Source organism: Pteropus alecto, unplaced genomic scaffold (assembly GCF_000325575.1).
Source record: "Pteropus alecto unplaced genomic scaffold, ASM32557v1 scaffold206, whole genome shotgun sequence".
Taxonomy (NCBI): Eukaryota; Metazoa; Chordata; class Mammalia; order Chiroptera; family Pteropodidae; genus Pteropus; species Pteropus alecto.
The window spans coordinates 4695070-4722734 of NW_006438906.1; the positions used below are offsets into that span (position 1 = coordinate 4695070).

Here is a 27665-nt window from a genome sequence, read left to right on the forward strand (position 1 = left end):
AGTTGCCAAAAATCTAAACATTGGTAATCTTCAACTTGGAAGGAAATTGTTTTTAAGATTCATTTGTAAGCCAGCATTTTGTAGCTTGGAATATATTTTTAATGGATCAATGCGAAAAATGGTGGGCAGGTTTCTAAATTGGTCTACAGAAACTTAACCTTAAATCCCAATTCTTTCACTTATTTTAAATTTTATCTTGTACCTTTTTTTTTTTTTTTACTATTTTTAAAGCTGTGGCAAAAATATATATAACATAAAATTTGCTATTTTAACCATTTACTTATTGCCATAAAATACATAAAATGAAATTTACCTTTTTAACCATTTTTAAGAGTGTAGTTCTCTGACATTACATTCAGTATTTTGCAACTGGCACCACTGTTTTCCATCACCCCAAATAGAAGCTTTGTATCCATTAAGAAGTAACTCCTCCTCCCCCATCCCCTGGTACCTTCTAATTTACTTTCTTGTTTTATGAATTTTCTTCTAGATATTTTATAGAAGTGAATCATACAATATTTGACCTCCTATGTCTGGATTCTTTCACTTACCTTAATGTATCGAAGGGCATCCTCCTTGTAGCATGTATCAGAACTTCATTCCTTTTTATGACCGAATAATATTCCGTTGTATCTATGTGTCACCATTCCTCTGTTGATGGACACTTGAGTTGTTTCCTTTTTTTGGCTATTGTGAATGATGCTGCTATGGACATTGGTGTATAAGTATCTGAGTCCCTCGTACATATTTTTGTTCATAATGTTATTGTACTGATCTGTGTTCTGGGTTGTGGAAGTGATAGAGGAGAAGAGGCAGTGATGGAGGAGAAGAGGTATATAGAGTCTTCAGAATCTACTTTTCCCCTTGACCTCATCCAGTCTCATGACATTAAATACCATCTGTATGTAACTGACTTGTAATTTTTCTTTTATCTCCAGTCCTGACTACTGTCTTGAACTCTGGACTCATATATCCAACTGCCTATTCAGTCTTTCCAATTGGGTGCCAAAACATCTCGATTGGATAGTAACAGACATCTCAAGCTTAATTGGTCAAAGAAATGAACTTCTGCCATTTTCCTCTCAAACCAGCTACTCTTCCCCATATCAGTTGATGGCAACTCCAGTGGCTCAAGACAAAATTTTGGAGTCATCCTTGACTCATTGCTTTCTCTCACATTCCAGTCTGTCAGGGAATCTAAGTGGCACTCCCTTCAACATAAATCCAGAATCTGGTCACTTCTCACCCTTTCCTTGTTACCATCCTGCTATGAGCCACCATTATGTATATCTCCCAACCCTCTTGACTCTCAGATTACTGCATTGTCCTTCTAAGTATCTCTACATCCACCCCTCCCCTTGTGTGGTATAATGCAAAACACAGTAGCCAGAGTGGTCATAAATCTCAAGTTACCGCTCTCCAGTGGCTCTCATCTCACTCAGAATAAAACCTAAAGTCTACTGTGATCTACAAGGACTTAAATGCTCTAGTTTCTGTCACCTCTCTGACCTCATTCCCTGTCACTCCCTTTGCTCTCTACTGGCCTCCTTGTTGATGGATCACACCAGTTTAGCACCTTTGTACTGCCGTTCTCTCTGCCTGGGCACTCTTCCCTCAGTTACCTACATGGCTCTTTCAAGTCTTTGTTCAAATGTCAGCTTCTCAGTGATGCCCATCATGACTTTCCTACTTAAAGTTGCAAGCACCTGCCACTGAAATACACTTACATTTCCAGTCCCCCTACCTTGCTGATTTTTTAAAATCTGGGTATACCTATCACTTTTAATATACCATTTAATTCACATTATTATTATTATTATTATTATTATTATTACTTGCCATTGTCTTCTTCCCTCAGCACAGTCCTGCAAGGGCACGTTTTTTTCCTTCTGTTTTGTTCATTAATGGTTCTCAGGGTCCTAGAATACTGCCTGTTGTTGAATGAATGAATGAATGAATGAATGAATTTTGAGTAAGGGCATGACTGTGAAAACCTTTACCTATGAATTTCATAGTTATGGTTTAAAAATTATAGAGAATTGTAAGAAAATAAATTTATTGATTGTAAATTTTATGCTGTTCTTTTATTTTAAGTTTCATATGTGTTTTCTCTTTCTAAATTTTCAGCCTCAGTTGCGGAAGGTCAAAAGGGTATTATTCCTAGAGCTATCCAAGAAATATTTCAAAACATCTCTGAAAACCTTAGCATTGACTTTACAATAAAAGTGTCTTATATAGAAGTATATAAAGAAGACTTAAGAGATCTTTTAGAATTGGAGACATCTATGAAGGACCTTCACATACGAGAAGATGAAAAAGGAAACACAGGTAAAGTAACCTACTTAATTGATAGCCTTCTTTAGCAAATAGATATGATTTAATTCAGTTTCTGGATACATTCCAGAGAATCTTTAAAAACAGACATAGAAACAAAATGAATTTGTTTTTACTTTAAAATTGAATAGCTTATTGATTACCAATATCAGTTAAGTCACCCAGGTAAAAAGTAGAAGTTCAACTGGTCGATAAGATGAAATTATTGTTATAATTCAAGATAGTACTTATTTCCTGTAAATCACCCCCTCTCCCCACCAGGCTGACCTTAAGTGAGACTGTGAGATAGTCTAAATTAGTTTTTCTACTTTTTTTTTTCCCCCTCCCAATTACCCCTAGGTTGAGGATAGCTGCTCCCTTTGGTGTTCGTCCAGGTTGATCCAAAACTGTCCTTTTTTCTTTGATTTTCGTTCCAGCACACCTGTTGCTTCCTTTTTTTTTTTTTTTTACTGTAGAAAGTTTATGTATTTGCTGCTCCATTTTGACATTTACCTGTCCTGTATTGTACTCTCAAGGTTTGACTTTCTGTGCTAGCAACCATTAATCTCATTAAATATCCATTTGTTTGGAAATGGGAGAAGGTTAGAAGGGCTGGGTCAAAATGCAAGTATTTTTAAGAGTAGCACTCTGCTTTTCTGATTTGAAAGGTAATGTGTTCACCATAGAACATTTTGAAAACATAGAAAAATATGAGGAAGAAAGTTAAAGATCATCTTTAATCCCAAAACCCATAAGTAGCAACTTCTCTTTTTGGCGTGTTTCCTTCCAGATTTCTTTTTCTGTGCACATATAATTTTTTAAAAAATATATACTTGTGACCCCACATATAGTATTACATCTTATTTTTTCACTTAATATTTATATTGTGAGCATTTTCACATGTCATTAAATATTTTTCAAACTTATGACTCTTCATGGTCATGTGGTAATTTATCTTCTGAATGTATAATGGTAATTTAACTAGTATTTCGTTCCATTGTTGGACATTTAGGCTGTTTCCATATTTTCACTATTATTAATAACAATGACTGTTTTTAGGATGTCTTCCTCTCCTAGAAAATACGTTTAGTAGAACCTTCCAAGAGAGAAAGGATCCTGCCAGAGGAGTGACTCCCTGGGGGACTTTCCTAGCAGTCAGGAAGAGTAATGACTGTCGTCATTCAAACAGTAGCCTGCAGGGGGCAGTAAAGCTTGCCTCCTTATAAGCCCTGCCCTGGCAGCCCTGGAATTCCTGGAGGTTTGAAGAAATTGTTTTTGTCTCGTCTTTTAGAAAGAAAGTGTACATAATAGTTTATGGAATTATTAGATAATTCAGTACAGTTTATTTTTTTTCTGGACAGAATTTAGAATAACGTTTTCAGCTTCTGTATCTTAGGAAATGTAATTATTGAGCGTTTTTATCTTTTATTAAAAGTTACAAAAATAATACATGTTTATTGTAAAATAGTCTCACAATTAAGATGTATACACTGTCACTCCTGATAAACTCAATGATCAAAATATTCTATAGCTGATACCAGTCCTGCAAAAATTTTGGAAAGATGTAACAAATTGTCTTAAGACAAATTGTCATGTATTTTACAAAATGTCCCACTCACAACCAAAATACATTTATTTGACATATTTATTTAGTTCCTTTGTTTGAAGCAGTAGTTGGTACCCAACCTGGATGCGGCACAATTAGCATCACCTTTGAAGCTTTTAAAAAATATTAGTTTCTGGGCCCCACTTTTCAGAGAATCTGATGAATTAGTCTTGGATGTGCCCTGGGCATTGGTACTTTCTTTTTTATAAAACTCCCAGGTGATCTGCAGCTGGGTTCGAGAACCATAGATAGTACTAAGTTATAGCCTAACATTAGGAAAATTTTATGAAAGTTATACTATGATTTACAGTTACATTGTTATATTTTATAATTGCTGATATTTTAGTACTGTCTGTAGTATGGGTACTTTAGAACTTTACATGAATCAGGTTGTTAAAAAGTGTCATGGAAATAATGTAAGCAAAATGACTATTTTTCAAAGAAACAGTGGCGTGACAGGATCAGATTAAAAAGAAAGTACAAAAATGTAATTTGAGCACATATCAGGAGGCTTTAGTGCTCTTATTCAAATCCCAAATCCACTTACTCCTTTTTGAAATGTTTTTGGAAATAGACAAATAATGTAGGTAGTAGTAAGCTTAGGTTATGTTTTGGTTCTTATTCTGCTGTTGAAATAGAAACTTTTTTGCTTGTTTCGAATTGCCATCTCATTTGTTTATCTTGCACTCTGATATTAATGTAGGGCATACCTGATTTAAAAATGAATAACCAATTTTATACTGAAATTTTCACTTGTCATTGATTGTGACTTCAACAATACCAAAACCTTAAACGTAAGGGTGGCCTGAATGTAGTAGCAAAACTCCAAGGAAATTAATTTTTAAAAATTAATCTACTACTGATTAATTCTTTTGAGTTATATATTTAATTTATTATCATTTAATCTATTAGACTCTACTAATCAAATACTGTAATAAAGAGTTTTTATTTTATCAGCTATTTTAAAGAATTGAGTATGATATATGACTCCAAAGAAACCAGATTATTTGAAAAATATATACAGTATTATATCTTTTTGAATTTAAACATCAAAAGGAGTGCTGTCTCTTAAAATAGTTCCTTTGAGAGATTACATAAAATTATTTAATGTTGCTGTTGTTACTGTTGTTTGAAATACTATTGATTTTTTTTTTAAGTGGCTGTCTTAGCTGGGCTATCTAGAAAATGATAACTGTTGGGTGGTTACCTTAACTATACCAGATTCTGATTAAAACTTGATTTAAAAACTTGCTGTTTTAAGTGATTGTTGGGGCCAAGGAGTGCCAGGTGGAGAGTGCAGATGAAGTGATGAGCTTCTTGGAGATGGGGAATGCAGCCAGGCATACAGGTACCACCCAAATGAACGAACACTCCAGTAGGTCACATGCAATTTTTACAATCAGCATTTGTCAAGTTGAGAAAAATACAGAGACAGTTGAAGATGGATCATGGTGTTCCCATCGACGTATTGTCTCAAAGTTCCACTTTGTAGATTTGGCTGGATCAGAAAGAGTAACCAAAACGGGTAACACTGGTGAACGGTTCAAAGAATCCATTCAAATCAATAGTGGGTTGCTGGCTTTAGGAAACGTAATAAGTGCTCTTGGGGACCCACGCAGGAAGAGTTCACATATTCCGTATAGGGATGCTAAAATTACCCGACTACTTAAAGATTCCCTGGGAGGCAGTGCCAAGACTGTCATGATCACTTGTGTCAGCCCATCCTCCTCGGATTTTGACGAATCTTTAAATTCTCTCAAGTACGCCAACAGAGCACGCAACATCAGAAACAAACCCACCTTAAACTTCAGCCCGGAGTCAGATCGGATGGACGAAATGGAATTTGAGATTAAGTTGCTTCGAGAGGCTTTGCAAAGCCAGCAGGCTAGTAGTATCAGCCAAAGCAGCCAGATCCATCGAGAGGGGACTCCTGATAAAAATAAGATCCATTGTCTTGAGGAGCAAGTAGCTCAGCTCCAAGGAGAATGTCTGGGTTACCAAAACTGTATCGAGGAAGCCTTCACCTTCCTGGTGGAGTTAAAAGATGCTGTCAGACTAAATCAGAAGCAGCAGCACAAACTGCAAGAGTGGCTTAATATGACCCAGGAGGTCAGGAAGGCCATTCTCACTTCGTTCAGAGGAAGCCGGGGCATGGGAAATTTGGAAGAAGGACCACAGCGTAGCACAGTTTTCCAGCTGAAACGAGAGCTGAAGAAATGCCAGGTACTTAGACTCTGTTTTTATAAGTAACTTGTTTAAGGGCTAAATTTATTTGGGCAAGTGAGAGTCATTTTGGAACTCCAGAAGTTTTTAAAAAGGTTATGTGTAAAATCTCATTTGCCTTTACTCTTGGTCTTTCTCCTTTTTCCAGTTGCTTTTTCCTCATAATTGATACCTTTCTTGGCTCCTCTTTTCTTCTGCAACATGTATTTTAATTTGTTATATTTACTAAGTGGAATCTTGTGGACCTGGTTGTTAAATTTAGAGGATGAAAAGAAATACAATTTCAGAAACAAAATTAAATTATGCTTTATTGAGTTTTCATCCTTCTGTGGTCCGTGATTCTTGGAGGAAAAAAAATACTTCATCCTTTGAGTTTGAAGTATTGATTTTTTTAAACAAATCATCATATGTGATAATATGTAAGAAAATAAGTATGTACATGTGTACATATTTCATATACAGCTATTGAGTTCATAGTTACATTTCCTCACTTTTCATTCAAAAAACATTTATCAAGTGAAGATTATATGTCATGGGAGAAATAGTGGAGGGCAATACATACCTAGTTCTACTTATGTGGCATTTGCAATTTGGTGGGCAAATAGATGTTCCACCAATTTTTTAAAATAGGAAAACATAGCTGAAAATAGAAAAATAATTAAAAACATAGTTGTCTAATTAGAAATCTTTACTCAATACCTTTTTATATGTAGTAGAGGAAAGCCAATTGTTTTATTCTCTGTTATAGCAGTTCTTGAACTTTTTGTTTGCAGGTGTCTTAAAATTGAGTTTCTCAATTGTGTCTATTGATATTTACCATATTAAAATTAAAATAAAAATTTAAACTATTTGTTTAAAACAGTGATAATCCAATTATATGGTAATACACAGTAAACATTTTTTTTCATGAAAAATATTTTTCAAAACAAAAAAATTTAATGAGTGGAAATGTTTTATATTTTTGCAAATTTCTTTTTAACATCTGGTTTAATAGAGTACAGGTGGATTTTCATATCTGCTTCAGCATTCATTTTGTTACAGTATGTTTTAGTTGAAGTATATGAAGAATATCCAGCCTCATATAGATTTGTAGTTGGAAAGGAGGACTATTTTAATGCCTTTTTCAGATAATTGTGGATATTCTTTAAAATTATATCAAAACTCAACAAGTAGGTATTTCCTAAAGGTTACTTGCAAGTATTGTTACATCAAGGTGTATACGTTAAAATTCATTGGTTCCTATTTTGTACTTGAATGAAATTTTTATCCACACAGGATTTGGAATCATTATATATTAGACATTTGGAAAACATTTGTTTTACAAAGGTATGCAACTCTTTTAGATGTTGACATAGTTCATTACACAGTATCAAAAAATCACATCCATTAGTATCACTACTGATCTCACCATCAAAATCTTTTAGTTTTGGAAACTGTCACACTCAGAGTAGCAGAAATGTTTTCCAAAATTCTAATTTTTGCACAAAACTCAAATTTTATCATTTGCAACAAATACTGTTATTTTCCTTGAAATGATGGTTCTCATTTTTAAGAAATTGTCTGCAATATACCCAAGTGTAAATAACTATAGTTTGTTATTTTAGAGTAAAAATTGTATCTTATGAAAAAAGTGGCTAGTTCAGCTTTCAGCTCAAACAATTGCAGAAGATTTTTCCCCCACAGACAACTATTGCCCATTGGTATGCAGCAAAACTATTTTGTGCATACCTCTCATTTTGTCACATAGAATACTAAAAAAAGCATACTCAAGGGTTGAGATTTAATAAAATAATTTTTATTGCTTCATTAAGATACTCTTAAAACTGGCATTTGTACTGTGACTGTGTGGCAGTGAGGAATACAGTGATTACTAGTACAATTTGGTGACACTTCCCTTATTTGTGCTAGGAGCCAGCAGTTACCCACCTATGCTTTTGTATTATCGTTACAAATGTCAACATGATAAAAAGACAAATATTGTTTTAGTATTATTAGGAAAATAGTTTTGACCTGATTGATACCCTGGAAGGACCTAAGGGACATGCTGAAAGCATCTCTACTGAATATACTATGAGAACTACTTTTCTATTATAAAGCTTTTGATATTTAACTATAAGCATTTAAGGTAATACTTTTAAAATGATGGATATTTTTTAAAGGAAGTAATTCTTTCCTTCTTCCTAGATAGAGCAGGTCTGTCCCTTCATCACTGGTATAAGAAATTGGTGTATAACTGGAAGCTTGCACTTTGGGACACATGAAGGAAGCGTTTTTCCTTCATGCTTCTAAGGTGGCTGAAATTGGAAGCCAGTAAAACCCACTACTTGGAGTAACTTTCTCCATCTGTTGAAGACTCCCAATTGAAACTTGCTCTAGATTATGTACTCTAGATTACTATTTCCCAAAGATATTAACAGTCTTGTTGGAAAAAGGTACCATGAAAAGATTGTTTTGGGGAATGCTAGATTGCAAAAATCAAACAGGTTTCTCAATCCTCAGACTTCTCAGAACTTCGAGAGTGCTAATGTATATTACAAATCTCAAAGTGAAAGACATAGTATTCAGTGTTTCCCAGTTTTTAAAAATGGATTCCCATTTTTTGGTCTGCAATCTTGTAGACTAGAATCATTGGAAACCACTAAACAGTAAGTAGAAAAAGGATAAGTGTCATTCCTCACCCTGTTACATCTCTCTAAAAAATTTCCTTTTCTGTTCTTGTTTTCTGAGAGGCAGCATAAGAGTAGTTAAGAACATGGGTACCAAAATCCCATTGTTTGAATCCTGGTTTCTCTGCTTACTAGCTCTGTGACCTTGAGTAAATGCTTGACAGCTCAGTGCTTCAATTTTCCATCTGTAAAATGGAAACAACAATAACCACCTTGTAGGGTTGTCGTGGAGATTATTAAAGCATTAGTTCTCATAAGGTGATAAGAAGGATGCCTGGCCTATAGTAAAGCTCAATAAAGTTGAGCTTATTATTATCTCTTCTCTTTTATTTTTCACCTGCCTGTGCCTAGGTTATCCATCAGTGGCAGGTAAGAGATTGTACTCAGTAGTCATATGTAGGGCCACATGCCAGGGGTTACCGTGAAGGCAGCTTGGTAAACTCATCTGCTTAGGGAGATAGCAGGTGGGAGGAGAGGCATGAACATTCTCTTTGCTCAGCCTCCTTCCTTGAGCCTATTAGGGAAGCAAGACGTACTTTAAAAAATTCCTAGCCAGGATGAGATTGTGGGCCATCTCACAAATGAAATAATAGCCTGATTGTTGCTAGGGAAGTAAATATCATTTTGAAGTTACTGTCTCCTTTTTAAAAGCTGTCAGATAATGTAACCTTGATTTTTGCCATTTATCAATTATTGGAACTGAACATGAATATATTCAACAGTTAAGTATCTTTTAAATAAATAATAAAATTGTAATTTTTAAAGAATATGTTAAAATATTTAATACACAGTACTGGGAGAGTAATTATAAGCTTCTCAAGTGGACAATTAATTGCCTATAGAAGATGATGTTAACTAATTAGAATTATATCTTATTTATAGAAGAGAGAAGTCACAGAGGTTATATAAATATATAGGGTTATAAGGAACATCAGGGTCGTGTGGTCTCTCCTCATTTTGGCATTCGAAGATCCTAAGCAGGGAAAAAAAGGGACTTGCCCAAAGCCCTTCGGTAAGCCTGTGGCAAAATCAAGGCTAGCCTCAGTCTGCGAGTTTCACGTGCAGAGGCCCATCCGCTTCCACGCCACTGCCTGAGGAGTCAACGCATGCACTCCTTTTCTGTGCATTACATCTTATTTGTAAAGTGGACACTCCTTTTGTAAACCAACTGCTTGTTCTTGTCTTTTCTGGTGGCTTACACTTTGGATCCTGGGGTTGAATGTCAGGACTTTGGTTTATCTACTGTGTTTTATTGGGAAAAGTTTTTAACTTTACTAAGCTTTAATTTCTTCATAAAAAAGAAAACATAGCTATTCAGTGAGATATTTTTTAAAATGCCAAGTCATTATCTAACATAAAGCAAACCCTGGGTAAATGTTAATGTTCTTTCTGTTTGTTTAACTTAGAAATTGTTGTGTAAGTATTATTCGAATATCCCATTTATTTGAAAATACACTAGGAACTAAGAAAACTATTTGTTTAACAACATTTTCAGACATCCTCAAAATATACCTCGTCATAGTGAAAGTGCACGGAATTGGCCAATATTCTTTAAATATCCAAATGCATTCTTATATCCTATAGGTCACTTTGGAAAATGTGACCTTTGATTTTTAAAACTCATATTAAAATCTCATGGCAATTCTAGCAAACTTGTAAAAATCATATTAAATATACTCTAGAACCTGAATAACTGGTTATCATTTTAAAATGTAGGAAATAAAAATCAGGGAAATCTTCCTATCTTTATGGTAATTAATTCTTATAGTAATGATAGGCCCTCTTAACTGTTTCTACCTTTATTATAAAGAAACCAGAAAGAAAGTTGAAAATGGACAACAGGATAAGAAAAATTTTAAGAGACATTGTCAGGCTGTCATTCAATCACTGCTTTGGTGGTATTATGCGGGCTCTCTCGAGTATTTTCCATGGTGAATCTCTCATGCTTTCTTTCCCTCCTTCCAGTGTGCTCTCGCTGCCGATGAAGTAGTATTTAATCAGAAGGAACTGGAGGTGAAGGAACTAAAGAATCAAGTGCAAATGATGGTACAGGAAAACAAAGGACATGTTATATCTTTGAAAGAAGCGCAAAAAGTTAATAGATTACAGGTAGAGTTTCTTAATATATCTAGCTCTGTAGGTTTTGTTAGAATAGTACCTAACTAAACAGAATAGCATTTTAAATGATAAATAAGAATGTTTACACAAATAAGTTTAAGTTGAAGAGCTCTAAGCACAGGCACCTAAAAGAGTTATTACTGTTTTCCCCCTAAATTAGTGTAAAGGGAAAACATTTTTTATTATTGTCTTGACTTGTATTTCACAAATATGAAGATAGTCCCCAGGAACTTAATTTGCAAATCATATTATGGTTATCTTTTCTTCATACTTTTCCCTTCCATTGTTTGTCAAGGTAATGGGCAATGCGATATTTTTAAGAATTGGAAGGTAAACACATAATTTTTAAGCTTTTAAATTCATTAGATTATCCTTTTATACTTCATTAATGACTTGCTCTTTCACTTGGTTAAATCTTTCAAATTCCCTATCTTGGCATTTCTGTTATTAACATGGTATACCCCTAAATATTGTACATTCTGGCTATGAAACCTGCCCCCAGCCCCAAACTGTTTCATTTAAAGCCTTTAGTTTCAACTAATGCCCTGAGAAATAGTCTGATCCAACAAAAGTTAGGTTTCGATTTTGAGGTTTCTTTTCTTTTTTAATCCTTCCAATTCTATAATAACTTAAAAGCATGAAGCATATACAAAACTAACTGTTGTTCAGAGATTTATCACAAAGGGAACAGCTTTGTGACCACCACCAGGTCAAGGAATAGCAAACTGTCAGCCCCTCCAGGGGCTCCTCAGAGAGAGCTGCTCTCCTTATCTTTCGCAGTAGTCATTTCCTTGCTTTGCTTTATGGTTTTACTGTGAATCCCTGAACACTACAGTTTAGTTTGGGAGGTTCGTATAAACTTAATCATTCAGTATATATGCTTTAGTATCTGGTTACTTTTATTGAACATTTTGTTCTGATTCATCCATGTTGTGTGTGACTGTAGCTTGTTTAGTTTTATAGCTCTGTAGAATTTCAATGTACAAATGTACCACAATTAATTATTCTACTGTTCATGGACATTTTTTTCCCGTGAATTTTCTTATACATGTCTCTTGGTGTACATGCATACATATTTCTTTTGGATTTGTGCCTAGGTCAAAGGGTAGGAGAATCTTCAATTTTAGTAAATAATACCAAACTGTTTTCTAATTCTATATCTTGGAATGTTTTTTTGGCAATTAAAAATAAGTTATTTTTTTATTCATTTTTTAATTTTTCCATTACAGTTGACATATTAGTTTCAGGTGTACAACATAGCGATTAGACACATATAACTAATGAAGTGATCACCCCAACATTTGTTATTGTTAATTTTTAAACTTTAGACAGTCTGGTAGGTATAAAGTGTTATTTTATTGTGGTTTTAATTTGCATTTCCCTGATGACTGTTGAAGGTGAGCACTTGTTCACATTTTTTGGCTATTTGGTTATCTTCTTTGTGAGGTACTTGTTCAAGTCTCTTGCTTGTTTTTCTATTAGACTGTGTGTTTTAAATTAATTTGCAGGCATTTGTTATATATTCCAGGTATGAGCTCTTTGTCAGTTATATGGCTCCAAGTATTTTTTCTCTTTCTGCAGCTTTGTACTCTCAATGATGTCTTTTGATGAAAAGATAGATTGTAATCAAATTCAACAATCTTTTCTTTATGGTTAATGATGTTTGTGCTCTATTTAACAAGGCTTTCCTTTTCCTAGTTCTTTCCTTTGAGAATATTTTCTATATTATCTTCTTGAGGCTTTATTGTTTTGCCTTTCACATTTAGCTCTACAAGATTCCTGGAATTGATTTTTGTCTGTGGGGTAAGAGTCAAATTTTATTTTTTTCCCATATAGATATCTATTTGTCCCAACATCATTTATTGAAAAGACCATCCTTTCACCACTGTTCTGAGTGCTATATTTGTCATAAGTCAAGGTTCATTCATACCTGAATTTCTTGTCTATTTCTGGAACTTCTGTTGTATCCTTTTGGTCTGCCTATCCATGAGCTAATAACACATTTCCTTTTTATTGTAGGTTTATAATAAGTCTAGATATTTGGTAGAGCAAGGCCTTCTTCTTTGTTCTCCTAACCTCTAAGAATATCTTGGTTTTTCCATATAAATTTTCGAATTAGCTGTCAAGGGCCACCAAAAAAAACCCACAAAACTTTTTGCGATTTTTGGTTGGGATTCCTTTAAATCTATAGATCCACTTGGAAAGAGTTGACATCTTTAGATTATAAGTCTTCTTTCTAATCAATGAATATGGTATATTCCTCCATTTATTTAGGTTTCCTTTGGTTTTTCTTTTCTTTTTCCCCCTCTTTAATTCCTCTCCTCCCCTCACTTCCACCCCTGACCTATGGATGTTGCCATTTACACTTAAGAATTGTATCTCTGAAGGCGGGGCGTCTCCTCCCACACACTCGTGCACCTGGGGCCTGGCACCCCTTGGGGCCTGGCACTCCTGGGATATGGTCCATGGCTCCACCTGGGGTGCAAACCCAAGACCTTCTGTGTGTAAAGCAGATGTGCTAATCACTACACACTATGGAGCCACCTCCTGGTTTTTCTAAATAATGGTTTGTGTGTGTGTAAAAATATTGCACATCTTTTGTTAAACTTAGGTACGTGATTTTTTTTTTTTATGGCACTAAATGTAATCTTTTTGAAATTTCCTTTTAGTAGTTTGTTGGTATGTGTAAATGTATTGATTTTTGTGTGTTGATATTTTATATCCAGCAACCTGACTAAAATTCACTTTTTAATTCTAATATTTATGTAAATTATTTTGATTTTCATTTATAATTACATCACCCACAAATGATGACAGTTTTATTTCTTCTTTTATAATTTTTATACCTTTTATTTCTTTTTCTTACCTTTCTTCATTGGCTGGGATTTTCAATAAAATGTTGAATACAAGTGGTGATAGCAAGCATCCTGTCTTGTTTCCAGTAATAGAGGAAAAGCTTTCAACATTTCGCTCTAAAGTACCATGTTTGCTGTAACTATTTTTTATTTACCCTTTATCAAGCTAAGGAAAATTCTTATTATAAATACATATTAAATTTTATCGAGTTGTTTTTCTTTATTATGAATTTTCTCTTTTATTTTGTTAATGTGGATTATACTGATTTTTCTAATTTTAAACCAGTCTTGTATTCCTGGAATAAACCCCCCCCCCCCCTTTTTTTTTTGGTCATGATGTATTGTTTTATCGGAGGTCCACAAGACCACCCTCTGGTTAGATGATCAGCTTGGAGGGCTCAGCATATAGTCATGCTCATGGCTGACATTTATTACAGTGAAAAGAGAGCAATGATCAGCAAAGGGCAGAGGCACATAGAGCGAAATCTGGAGGAAACTGGTGCACTTTCTAAGAGTTGTCTCTCTGTAGAGTCTCATGGATATGCTTAATTCCTCTAGCAGTGATTATGACAGCACATGTGAAATGTCTGCCAGGGAAACTCAGAGGAGACACAGTGCCTATAATTTTTATTGAGGGCTGTTAATAAAGGCCTCTCTGCCTAGCATGTGCAAATATTCCAAACTTCCAGAAGGAAAGCAGGCGTTCGACACAGACCATGTTGTCTGTACAAACAATTAATATCAGGGTGTTGGGAACCCTCTCAGAATCCAAGTTCCCAGACACCACCTAATAGAAAACCTCGTAAGCAGGTCTTTCTAAGGATATAGCAGTCAGGTATGCTATGTTCTCTTTTCTACAGTTAGCCTTAATTTGGTTTGCTATTATTTTGATTAGGATTTTAGCATCTATATTCACCTGTGGAATTGGCCTATATTTTCCTTTCTCAAAAAATTCTTGTCAGATGTTGTAACAAGTTATGTTACCTTCATAATATAGGTTAGGTAGAATTCCCTCTTTTTTTATACTTTGGAAGATTGTGTGAAAAAGCAGTGTTATTTCTTCCTTAAATATTGAATTCACCTGAAAAATATTTGAGACTGGACTGTTTCTTTGTGGGAACATTTTGATTTTTAATTCAATCATATTTTCTTTTTGCCCCCATTTTTGTAAGTTTATTTTTCTAAGAATTTGACCACTGTATCTAAGTTTTCATATTTATTGGCATAAGTTTATACTAGTCTCTTATCTCTGTAACATATTTAGATGTTTAGTGATAACCCCTTTTTCATTCCTGGTCATTTGTTCCTTCTCTTTTTTCTTGATCATCTTCACCAGGGGATTGTCACTTTTATTAGTCTCTTCAAAGAGGCAGTTCTTGACTTTGTTGATCTTCTCTAGTATGTGTTTGTTTATTATTTAATTGATTTCTGCCCTTACCTTTATTATTTACCCCTGCTTTTGGGGGTACAGATCTTATGCTATCTTTAGGTGGATGCTTAGTTCATTGGTTTTCAGCCTTTCTTATTTTATAATATATGCATTTATAATTATATATTTCCTCCTATGCTTGTCTTTACTTGCTCTCCACATTTGGCTAAAAACTTTTCCTAATTTTTATTGTGACATTTTCCTTTGACCTATGGGTTATATAGTTATTTTTTTTCAAGCACATGGATGATTTCTTTTTATTAATTTTTAACTTAATTGCATTGTGGTCTCTATGATTTCAGTCCTTTGTGTTTAAATTTGCTTTATGGCTCAGCATGAGGGCAATTTTTATAGATATTACAGATGTTCTTGAAAATATGTATATTCTGCAATCATTGAGTGCTTTTAATTCTATTATTCAAAACTATATTTTTACTCATTTTTGGGGGGTCTTTTTGTTAGTAATTTAGAGTGATATTAAAATCTGTCACTATGATTTTGGATTTATCTCACTTCTCTATGAAATACTGATAATTTTTGCATTATATATATTGAAGCTGTGTTATTAAGTACATGGAAATGTAGAATTATTGCGTCATCCTGGTAAGTTGATGTTTTTATCACTTTTTACCTCTTTTTTTAATCTTGTAATGGTTTCTGCCTTAAAGTCTACTTTGATATGAACATAGCTATTCCGGCTTTCTTTTGATTAATATTTACATGGTATCTCTCTTCTCATTTTAATTTTAATCTGTGTCATTTTAGTTGTGTTTTTTAGCAGCAGGTTAATTTTACAATGTTCTCTGACAATCTTTATCTTTTAATTGGATTACTTAGTTCACTTTTGAATTTAACGTTTTTGCTATTATTTATGTTATAATCCCACTGTTGTCCTTTTCATTTATTCTACCTGCTCTGTGTTCTCTTTTCTGTTCTTTCTTACTTTCTTTTGAACTGTGAGTTTTTAATCTTTACTTCATTAGCTTAGAAGTCGTACTCTATTTTTTTTAGTGGTTATCCTAGAGAGTATATCATGCAGCCTTGCCTTAATGAAGTCTAATATTAATTGATATTTTTACCCTTTTCCCAGACAGTCTGAGGATTCCATCTAACACCCACTCTCAACCTATGTGCCATTCTGTTTTATATCTCAATTATCTGTATGCATGACTTTTTAATAAGGTTGCATTTTTATAGCTCAGCATTAACAATGAAACTTTAGGGGTTTCTTTCCTATTTAAACATTGTAGTACATGTGAAATATTAAGGTGAATGACAATTTCTTGTTTACATAATTTTGCACTTACAAAACAAAGATTGATATTAGAACTTTCTGAATTGGATGTACTTTAAATTTTTTCTTTAGAGGATACATAAAACATTAAACCCCGTTCTGGTTCTTACTCTCCCCCTTCCCTCTTCTCTCCCTCTCCTCCTCCCTCTCCTTCCTGACATACAATTTGTTCTGCCTTTGATTCCCAAGTTCTTTCTCTCAGGACTATCGATTGCCTATCTTCTATCTCTTTGTGCTTTTGTATTTCTTTTCCACAGAGTAAAGGCTTTCACTTCACTGCACCTGCTGCCACTTTCTGTCTCCTTTGCTTCCATCTCTGCAATTTGTAACTCTTCCTCCACTTCTCAGCTTTCTTGTCTCTCTTTACTTCTTGGATTTCACTCAGAAAGTCCAAACTTTTATAAAGATCAACTAATCAGAGTGCTTCAGGTTGGCAAACCAACCAATCAGCATATGGGGCGCTTTTATTTTTTCGAGTAATTAACTCTATGTTGTATTTGTTGCTGCTTACTATTCAAAAGTTTTTACCAATCAGAACAGTCTTAGATACTGTGAACATCAGAAAGATAGTCTTTGGATAAATGAGGTTTAATTGTACAGTTAAGGTAGTTGTGATTTGTAGGTGTGATTTTGGTCAATGTACAATTTATTTTTAATTATTATCTACATACTTACTGAAGTTCTCTAATTTTAAAATTCTCATCTCTCTCCTACAAAGAATGAAAAAATAATAGAACAACAACTTCTTATGGATCAGCTGAATGAAGAACTAACAAAACTTAACCTGTCAATGACTTCTTCAGTTAAGGAAACTTGTGGAGATGGGCCAGATGCCAGGATACCTGAAAAGAGACCATATACTGTACCATTTGATACTCACCTGGGGCATTATATTTATGTCCCAGCAAGATCAGATGCCAGGAAGGTAAAGTCTAAACATTAATCTCTTTCTTATTTTGATATTTAAAACATAATATATGTAATATAATATCATGTGTTCGTACAGTCTCAGCAGGTACAGTTTGGTTTCTCTTTAGTTTCATGGACTTTTGTGTATTCTCTTTCTCTTAATTATGCTTTTTAATATGAAAATAAATAGAAGAATGTATAGTTGTATTTGGAAGGAATAGTTGAAGATAATGTCTGTGTTCATCAAGGAGGAAAAGTTATCCATTGCCGTCATATTTTCAGACATGACTAAGTCTGATATCTTCATGAATTTTTGTTTTTCTTTAACCATACCAAGTTGAGATGAGGTTGGAGGGTATTTATTTTTACTTATTTGGTCTGTCCTATTATTCTCAAATGACATTTATGTATTACTCAGTCTTGCCAAGCTGACATAATCAAGACCATGTAAAGATCAATATGAACTTTTGTTGTAATTTTTATTTATGAATATGTGTCTGGGTAGTAAATATATGCACATGTTTCCTCTTGAAAAATCAAGTAATCTCCACTGTGGAAAAGACTAATGAGCATATTCATGAATTTTGGTTTCTATTTATTACTTTTATGAAGGGAAATGATTTGTTTGAGATCTCTGTGATGGTTACAGTCAAAGGGTAAGAAATATGCATGGCTTCATAGAGTTTGTAGTCAGGCAGACCTGGGAGTGAACACTAGCTCCATTGTATAGGCCTATGTGTGTATGACTAAACCTGTGTGAGCCCAGGTTTAGTCATACACACATAGGCCTGTACATTTCTTATCTGTCATGATTGTGGAAACACGGGGGTGGATGGAGGATTTACATGAGATGCTGACTCTGAAAGTCCCTGGCACTGCGTTAAGTACATGTCAATGGGCGCCTCCACTGTGTCCTAGGCTCAGTGCCTCAGAGTTAAACAGATGTTATCCTTACCAGTATGGTTTTCAATTTTGAGTGGTTGAATTTTAAAATTCAAGCCATTGTTATTATTAATTTTGGTTTTACTTTGTAGAGTTATTGACATTTTTCTTATGGTTGAATACATGGTAAATTTTCATAGAACAAATTCTTCACATGATTCAAATTTGATATCTACTATTTCAACTTAATACTTATATGTCAAGTCTTCTATGTAAATTTTAAAAACTATTGGCTAGTTATGTGAAATAATTTCCTGTTTCTGTCCATTATTTTATTTTTAAAAAATAACATTCGTTTTTATCCTGATTACAATAATTACACATATTTATTCTCTCTCTTGGTCTTTAATCTTTTTTACTAGACATTCACACACACACACACACACACACACACACACACACACACACACAGACACTCTTTGAGGAGGTAGAGTTGCATGGGCTCCGTTAGGCTCTTCTTTTCTTGTCTCTAGTTGTTTGATTAGACTTGAAACAGACATGACTAGAATAAAGACTTTCAGAGTTATTGTTTTGAATTGGCAAATTAGGCTCTTCTTTTCTTGTCTCTAGTTGTTTGATTAAAACAACTAGAGACAAGAAACAGACGTGACTAGAATAAAGACTTTCAGAGTTATTGTTTTGAATTGGCAAATTCTTAATTTAGTTCTGTTTAAAAATTTTTCCCCATATCCCCAAAGAACCCTTAATAGCCACTAAAAAAGTGGGAAAAAGGAAGAAGATGCAAAGGTCATATACGATCAGCAGTTTGGACAGTTCTCTGGTGCCTACTGTGTGTCCAGGAATCCTGGCCACTTCTCTTGTTTGGTCTGGTTATTGCAGCAGACATGAAAAGGCAGGCTTGCACAGAAAGACACATTGTATAGCAAGCCTTGTTCGAGCCCTGTTTGCTGTTACAGTGTTATAAGAGGTCTCATTGAATACTGAAACTAGTACAATTAAGCCACAGAGGACATCTGAAGTATCATTTCATTTTCTCCTGGATTTCTGTCTTCTTGGCAGAAGTCTTGCTTATATTTTCTAGCTCTAATATTTTTTTTTGAGTTTAGCTCTAATATTTTCTTGAAGTAAAAATAGTCTAAGAGAAATACTTTCTCAACTGAAAATACTTTCAAAAGAAGAAGGGGAAAAGTAGCTTAATCAATTTTTAAGTTGATTATAAAAAGAATCTGATTTTATTTCTCATATGCTTATTTATACATATTGGAGGAAAAGAGTGAAAAGATCTTATTTTAAAAGTATTATTTATGTTATATTTATATGTATACTTTTTGTTACTAGCTTTTCTCAATATATCATGGGCATTTGACAGTCATTATATATTCTTCTATAATATAATTTTTAATGGCTGATTAAAATTTATCCTAAAGGCATACCATTGTATACTTTTTCTGATTGTTGCACATTCGTTTTTGATTATCTCTTAATCTGAAAAGTTGAACACCAAAATGGAATTATAGTACATATCTACTTATGCAGGAATCATAAAGAAATTGTCCCTCACAGCAAAATAGTATACAGGTAAATAAAGTAAAAGGTATTAATATTATTTATCAAATTAATATGAAAAAAGAGAAAAACTCATTTGTCTTAATAAATACCAAAAAGTTATCTGATGAAATGCAAAATCAAATCTTGATTTAAACTGAAAGAAAAAAAATATAACAAATTTCTGTTTTCTTAATGTGGTAAATATGATGTAATTAAAGCCAAGATCCAGTGCAATACATACTAAAAAGGCACTTTGGAAAGGAGAAATTTACAAAGGTGGTCCCAGTTATTACTTAGGTTTAGTATAATACCACAAATTGTGCTGATGAAAATCTACTATATTTCATTGATTGTAAGACTCACCTATTTTTTTTTTTTTTCACATTTTATCTTTGATGGCAGGATATGTTTTACAGTTAATGGCATGTCATAGTTTGACAGCTTTTTTTCTTTCTTGGTGGTATAAAAATAATGGTGTGTCACAGTTGATGGCATTTTAGGTTTGATGAAATATGATATCATGAAAGGGAAATAAAAGCAATAAGTACATAATATCGCTTTCAGTACTTGACATAACTGTATACTAAGAGAACCAAACAAAACATTCTTAAGGGATATGTTTTAAAAACCTGGAATCTCCAGATTCACAAAAGTGGAATATTGTAAAATCTTTTTGTTTTTTTCCTGAATGAATTATATATTTTTAAATATTTTATTTTATTAGTTTTGAGTATACAGTACAATGGTTAGACATTTATATATTTTATAAAATGATCCCCTTATTTGTTCTTTCTCTCCTCTGGCTCTCCACCTAGCCATTACATTAATGCTAACTGCATTCCCTATGCCCTGCTTCCCATCTCAGTGACCCATCATTCAGCAACTGATTTGTACTTCTTTATCCCTTCATCTCTTTCTCCCAGTCTTCCAACCTCCCTCCCCTCTGGCTATCACCAGATTGTCCTCTATATTTGTATGTCTGTTTTTGAGTAATTATTCTTTTTGTTTCTTAGATTCTGTGTATAAGTAAAATCATATGGTATTTATCTTTGTCTGATTTATTTCACTCAATAGAACAACTTCTAGGTCCATCCATGTCATTGCAAATGGTAGGATTTCATTTTTTTTTAATGATTGAGTAATATTCCATTATATGTATGAACCATGACTTCTTTATCCAATCATCTGTTGATGGGCATTTAGTTGTTTCCATTCTTGGCAATTGTAAATTGTGCTGTCATGAATATAGGGGTGCATAGATCTTTACAAATTATTGTTTTAGTTTTCTTTGGATAAATACATATTTTTTGCTAAGCCCTTCTGCACAGTCTCTTTTGAGAAATCAGCTTCCAGTCGTATGGGTGTTCTCTTATATGTAGTTGTTTTTCTCTTGCTGCTTTTAAAATTTTTTATTTGTATATAACCTTTGGCATTTTAATTATGATGTGTCTTGTTGTGGGCCTCTTTGGATCCCTGGTTTTTGGTATTTCTGAGCTTCTTGGGGTTTTATGTCCATTTCCTTCACCAGGTTAGGGAAGTTTTCCATCATTATTTCTTCAAGCAGCTGTTCAACATCTTGATTTTCTTCACTTACACTGATCAGACGAATGTTTGGAGCCTTAATAGTATTCCATATCCTCTTTAAATCATCTTTATAGTCTTGGCCTCTTTTTTCTTGCCTTTCTGTTCGAGTGTCCTGATTGGCTTTCCTATCCTCTAGATAGGGCATGTGATCCTCTTTTTTATTCACTTTGTTTATTCCATTTAATATATTTCTCATCTCAGATAATGTGTTCTCCATTTCAGACTGGTTCCCTCTTATTATCGCCATCTCCATTTTTATCTCTTTGTTGGAGTTCTCTACATTTCCCAAAAGTTCATTGAGCATCTTTATAACCAGTGTTTTGAACTCTGCATCTGTTAGATGACTTGACTTCATTATATCTGGATCTCTGTTCTGTTCTGTCATATGGTTTCTGCTTCTTTGTCTTCCCATTTTGGCTGCCTTTCCATGTCTGTTTCTATGTACTAATGGTGATTTAGAATATTACATTCCAGTCTGGGTACCACACTTTAAGTCAAATTAGATTATTTTCAGAGAAAAACTACACTGCTGAAAGACTTTGGGGAAAATCTGAAGCACTTCTATATTTAGTCTGATGATTACGGTTTTCAAATATTCAAGGTTTATCATTACTGTTATATGTTGTTTCTAAATTGGGACCAATGTGAACAGTGCTAAGGGAATAGAAAGAGGGACTAATTAGTGGGAACTGCCAGTGGTGCTATGAGAGGCCCCAGTTTTTCTGAGGGGGATGCCCACAGTGAATGTGTTTGAACAGCTGTTAAATGATAATTTGCAATATTACAGGAGAGAGTCAAACCTGGGATGGATAGGTGAACTCAGTAACCCTTAAATTCTCTCTAGCCCTGTGGCTGTGTAATTCTAGGGGGGAAAAGGTTAGAAAAAAAATTAGCTTCTAATTGGATACATCTCAGATATCTGAATCATTAGTCAGCTTATTTGAGTACTTATACGTGATCAGCACTGTTTAGGATATGGCTGAAAATGATAAAATATTCCTTATTGGGGAGCTCTGGAATCCCAAAGCAATTGAGGGAAACAGGACCGAATACCTAAATATGAAAGGGCTGGATTAGAGAAGGCTTTGTGAGCCTGGAAGGGGCAAAGAATCATTGTGTTGGGTGGAAAGACTGTTAAAAGAATTAACTTGCTAAATGTTACTCGTTGTGGCAGAACTTGTTTGGTGTTCATTATTAAGCTGCGTCATTTAGTTTACTTGGTAAAAAGAAATTTTAAAAGCAAATTATAATCTCAGAGAACAAATTTTGACTCTGAACAAAAAACTTTATTTGCTCCTGAGATGATTTCTGTCCCCTGACAAAGAGAAACCTTGATGCCTATCAGTTATGGGGCAAATGGCCATACTAGCTACATTGTGCTGGTTAGATAAATACTTCTTGAATTGGTTCTTTTATAAATAATGCTCCCCCACTCCTCCAAACTAGAAATTGGGAGGCCACCTAGAAAACTTGACCCACTATCCATCATAGTGCTAATGGGACAGATGGTCTTATTAGGTGACCAACAGTGGAGGCACAAAAATCAGATATTAATGAATCAGGTAGGCTTTTCTGGGAGAGGGTACATGAGGGACCCATGGCAATTGAATCTTGAGTACCATGTGATGTACGCATTTCACTGTATATTGTTATTTTAATAGCTTTTAGTGATTTATATTAATAAATTGAATGTCTCCTCTAAGATTTTATTATTTACATTTTTTTTTTGAGAGAAATTACCCTGAGGTATGGTTACAAAGAGGTGGTGAAAAGAAATATTTGGTAATGGAAACTAGAATAAAAGTAAAAAGGCAGTTTCTAATTCATTGTTGTTTTCCAACAATTTTTTGAGAACTTAAGGCACATCGCCAATAGAAGCATGTTATAATATAGAAAGTTCTGAAGCTAGCAAATGAACATCTAAATATCCTATGATACATATTAAATATGTTACTTGGATCAGTGGTCCCCAACCTTTTTGGCACCAGAGACCAGTGCTCCTATGAGAATCTGATGCCTGGTGATCTGAGGTGGAGCTGATGTGGTGATGCTAACGCTGGGGAGTGGCCGCAAATACAGATGAAGCTTTGCTTGCTTACCTGCTGCTCATCTTCTACTGTGCGACCCAGCTCCTAACAGACCATGGTCCAGTACTGGTCTGCAGCCCAGGGGTTGGGGATCCCTGACTTAGAGCATTAATTCAGCTATCTCAAACCAGCACATGTAAAGTGTGAGTAAATGTATTTGGATTTCCAAATTGAGAGTATTTTGCCTTAGAGGGAGTGGTGATAGCTCTGGATTTCTCCATCTGGTAGATCTGGATTGGAGAGGGATACAGATCCTTAGCAGCAATGCCACAATTCTCCAGGTGTTCAAAACTGGGATGACTAGTGGGCTGAGAAACAGTTGCCTCCCATTATATTATATGTAGACTTCATGTTCATTGGGGAGTGCCTATGCTCTTTTAAGAGTGAGTTTTCATTCCTGCCTCTCTAAGGTTTAATTTTTGAATATTATTTTCCATGAAGCTATAGTTGAAGATAAAGGAACTTTCTAGAAGAGGAAGAGCTGTGTAGATTCTGAAAGATGTATGTGTCCATGAGGACAATAGTTTTGTGAAAAGAATTTTGACTTTTTTGGGGGGGTTGTCGTGTACACTTTCAATGATTGGATATTTTAAGAGTAACTAGTAACCTGTTAAAAACATTTTGAGTAATCGGATAAAACTAGACATTTTAAAAATCACTTCTTTTTGTTGTTGGGTCGGGGAATCACTTATAAGGTCTACACAAGTCCTGCTGCGTACTCTCTGGATCGCATAGTTGCTGGATTCCGAACACGAAGTCAGATGCTGCTGGGTCATATAGAAGACCAAGATGAAGTCATCCACTGCCAGTTTTCTGATAACAGTGATGAGGAAGAATCAGAGGGCCAAGAGAAATCTGATATTAGGTATGTTAAATATAAACTTACTTAATAAACATAATTTTATGATGCACTAAATATATATACACGTAGATTTTTTTCATTAAAGTATATCTTTTCCATTTAATATAACAGTAGGTACTTTTTGCTACATACACTGTCAACTAATGTATTATGAAACCAGTGTTTGAACACACATCATCAGTCTTACAATTGAAAAATAATTTTGCTTTTATAGTTGTTGCATTTTAATTTTCGTAGAGAAAAGTTTTGAATTTCCTGATTCTGCGGCCACAATGGCAACAAACATAATGGAATTTCCACTGGGTCCAACATGGGTGGGAATATTAGTAAAATTCTGTTTATTTTCTGTAATTAATAATTCTTTTAACATTACTGTCAGTTTTTGAGGAAGCTTAATTTGAGGGCAGATTACCAGACACTAACGACAAGTTACCTTTGATCCTGATCATTTTTTTTCAGAACTAGAAGTCACTCATGGATTCAAAAGTCTGGCTCCCTTTGTTCTCTTGTTGAACTGAATGATATTCATGATCAAAAACAAAAGTCAAGTTTGGGGAATGAAGGTACACAGACTTTATTAAGTAATTTAGATTGTAATGTTTATAAGACACTTCTCTTTTTCTTCAGTCAATAATTTAAGAAGCATCTAGGAGTTCTTAAAGACAAGAACTTGGTAAGGGTGCTTTCTTGGTTGGTAGAACTTCATGTTCTCTGTTCTACCTCTAATTTTTCACTCTTTTTTACTCCTGAATAAAAATGTTTTTTTCCCACTGATCAATTCTGGCAAGAGTTATAGGCTAAATCTCTCATAATAGGGATTTTACATTCAAACCTATGTTAGTATGCATTGTACTCTTGACTATTTAAAAATACATCTTAAGTAATTTACTAGGTGTCTGCTTTCCTGCTTCACTGTCACACATGCCTACCATTAGTGATGTATTTGGCATTGAAGCCAAATTAGTCTGTATGTGCTCATAATGTTGAGTACACAATTGAGAATTTTTATGCATCAAATAACAGCATAAAATATTTATGTTGCAAAAACTATACTAGGAGATCTTAACTCATTTATCTGGTGATGACTGGTAAAAGCACAAAAAGTAAGAGTATAGAGAATATAAATAACATGATAAATCCTACACTATAAAAATAGCATTTTTAAGAGCCTATGCATGCAATTTTTAACAAAAAATTGACTGTGTCACAAAATAAATTTTAAAATGTACAGATACTATGTATAAGTGCGAGTCAAGTAGCCATTCCTGAACTGTTACTGCTCTATAGCTAGTTAAGAAACTTATGCCAGAATGTAAATCAGTGCATTAGCTCCTTTGCTGAGGAATTCTCTCTATGAAAAAAAGGTCAGCTGAACTAAAACAGCAACATAGTGGATTTATGTTCCACTGTAAAATAGTAAGAAATAGTGCTGGCCCACACTCTTTGATTACAATAAAACTAAAAATTAACATGAAAAAAATTCAACCTTCTACCAGGAGATTTCACACTTTTCGTAAATAACTTGTTAAAAACTCAAATTGCAGAATGTCTAAGAGCAATGAAAAACTATATCAGAACTATAGGATATAACTAAAACATATATATATGTATACACACACACACACACACAGGTTTATCCTGTAGTTCTGATACAATTAATGAAAACTCCTTCTGTAAGCTAGAAAACCAAAGTTCCAGTGGCTGTGTAATTTTTTTTTCTTTCCTTCCCTGTCTCTCTTTGTCTCTTCCTCTGCTACCTCTGGACTGCTGTGTCTGCTTTTGTTTTTCAGCTCTACTTCTGTTGAATATTACAGGAGCAGATAATTTTTTCTCAGTTTTGTTTCTTTTATTTTAAAGATTTAAAGATTGAATGTCTCCAGGAGAGTCAAGAGTTGAATTTGCAAAAATTAAGGAATTCAGAACTCATACTTAATGAAGCAAAACAAAAAATGAGAGAACTTACAATTAACATCAAGATGAAAGAAGATCTAATTAAAGAATTAATGAAAACAGGTAATAGTATCCTGTAAACAGCTGATATAAGAAAGAAAAGCTTCTAAAATTATTCTGATGTTGTAACATTTTAGTTTTTGATGCTCATGACTATCCATGGTAGCTTGGAATTTGGTATACCAGGGTGTGTTCTAGAGCCAGTATATGGAGGTTAGTTATTAAAAGAACTTTGTTATATTGGGATTCATCTATGAATTGTTTTAACCAGTGTGAACCCCTGTGCTGTATTGAAACTCTGTGGCACTTAATGTTTTCTGTCACTTTTTAAGAAATGTACTAGGCATCTGGGAATATGTCTTGCGATGGTTTTCTAACTCATTTTAGTAATTCTTTATTTTAAATAATTAGTCTTCATTTTCTTGGATAGTTCATTTTTAACATTAATCATAAACTTTATATTTCAAATGTATTTGATTTTTATCCCTCTAAAGATAAAAGGATTTGTTCTTGAGAGCTGTTCTCTTGACTGAGCCAAGCTTTTAGCTCTTCTCCTTAGTCCCAATTTCTGCCAGATTGGGCATATGTATCATATCCTCTCCTCACCCTCACTATGTTAGGCTTGCCCTCAAAAGCACTTCTCAAGCTTTTTGGGTCCCTCCCCCATATATTGAAATTGTGAGCCTTGAGTAATTTGAAATTCAATAAAGAATTGAAGGAATAAGAGATGCTAGCATTTCTTTTCCCCAACTCCAATGAAAAACAACTCTTTGGTCACATTTAGGGGAACTGAAGGAAATATTATCTTCATTTTTATTGGCTACAGTTACACCCAAACTACATGAATTATGGTGGGTCCCAACTGCTCTGCCAGCAAGGGAAAAACCAGCCTTCCCACTTCCTCCTTTTTCCTGCAACGTTGCTTTCTGGCTATCAGTTCTTTTTCAGTCTCCTCTCCCTAGCCACTGTCCCAAAGCGCTTCCTTCCTCACTCCTAGTGACATATGTACTGTGCATTATCCCGGCTCCAATATCCCAGATGTTTGAGTTTGACTATGTCCCTCCCTCACAGGCAGTATCAATGCCAGTAAACCTCTCTTAGGAGGATCCAGGAACTGATTTAGGGGTTTAAATAGCATCTCTATTCCCAAGATTTCAAGGTACTACCTGTTTTTCTTTCAGTTAGGTTATCCCACCATGGAATATCTCACTAAACTACTACACTTTCATAGCCTGGCATACATATCCTGGTTGCCTTAAAATAGAGGGTACCTGAACTCACACAGAGAAGGTCCTCTCCTTACTCATTAGAACCAAGG

General features: G+C 34.2%; 1 protein-coding gene across 5 annotated transcripts in view; it reads left to right on the forward strand.

Moving 5' to 3' along the window:
* Positions 1-27665, forward strand: part of KIF27 (kinesin family member 27) — a 68464-nt gene that overhangs the window by 6997 nt on the left and 33802 nt on the right. For 2 of the 5 annotated variants that reach the window (XM_025049700.1, XM_006916093.3), the window contains 7 exons: positions 2128-2328; positions 5181-6142; positions 10774-10917; positions 17223-17429; positions 24231-24400; positions 24857-24960; positions 26255-26410. In XM_025049700.1, coding sequence (XP_024905468.1) covers positions 2128-2328; positions 5181-6142; positions 10774-10917; positions 17223-17429; positions 24231-24400; positions 24857-24960; positions 26255-26410 — 1944 coding nt within the window. Of the gene's footprint in view, positions 1-2127; positions 2329-5180; positions 6143-10773; positions 10918-17222; positions 17430-24230; positions 24401-24856; positions 24961-26254; positions 26411-27665 lie in introns of those variants that run through there. The other 3 variants (XM_025049701.1, XM_015592671.2, XM_025049702.1) reach the window with 3 other exon arrangements.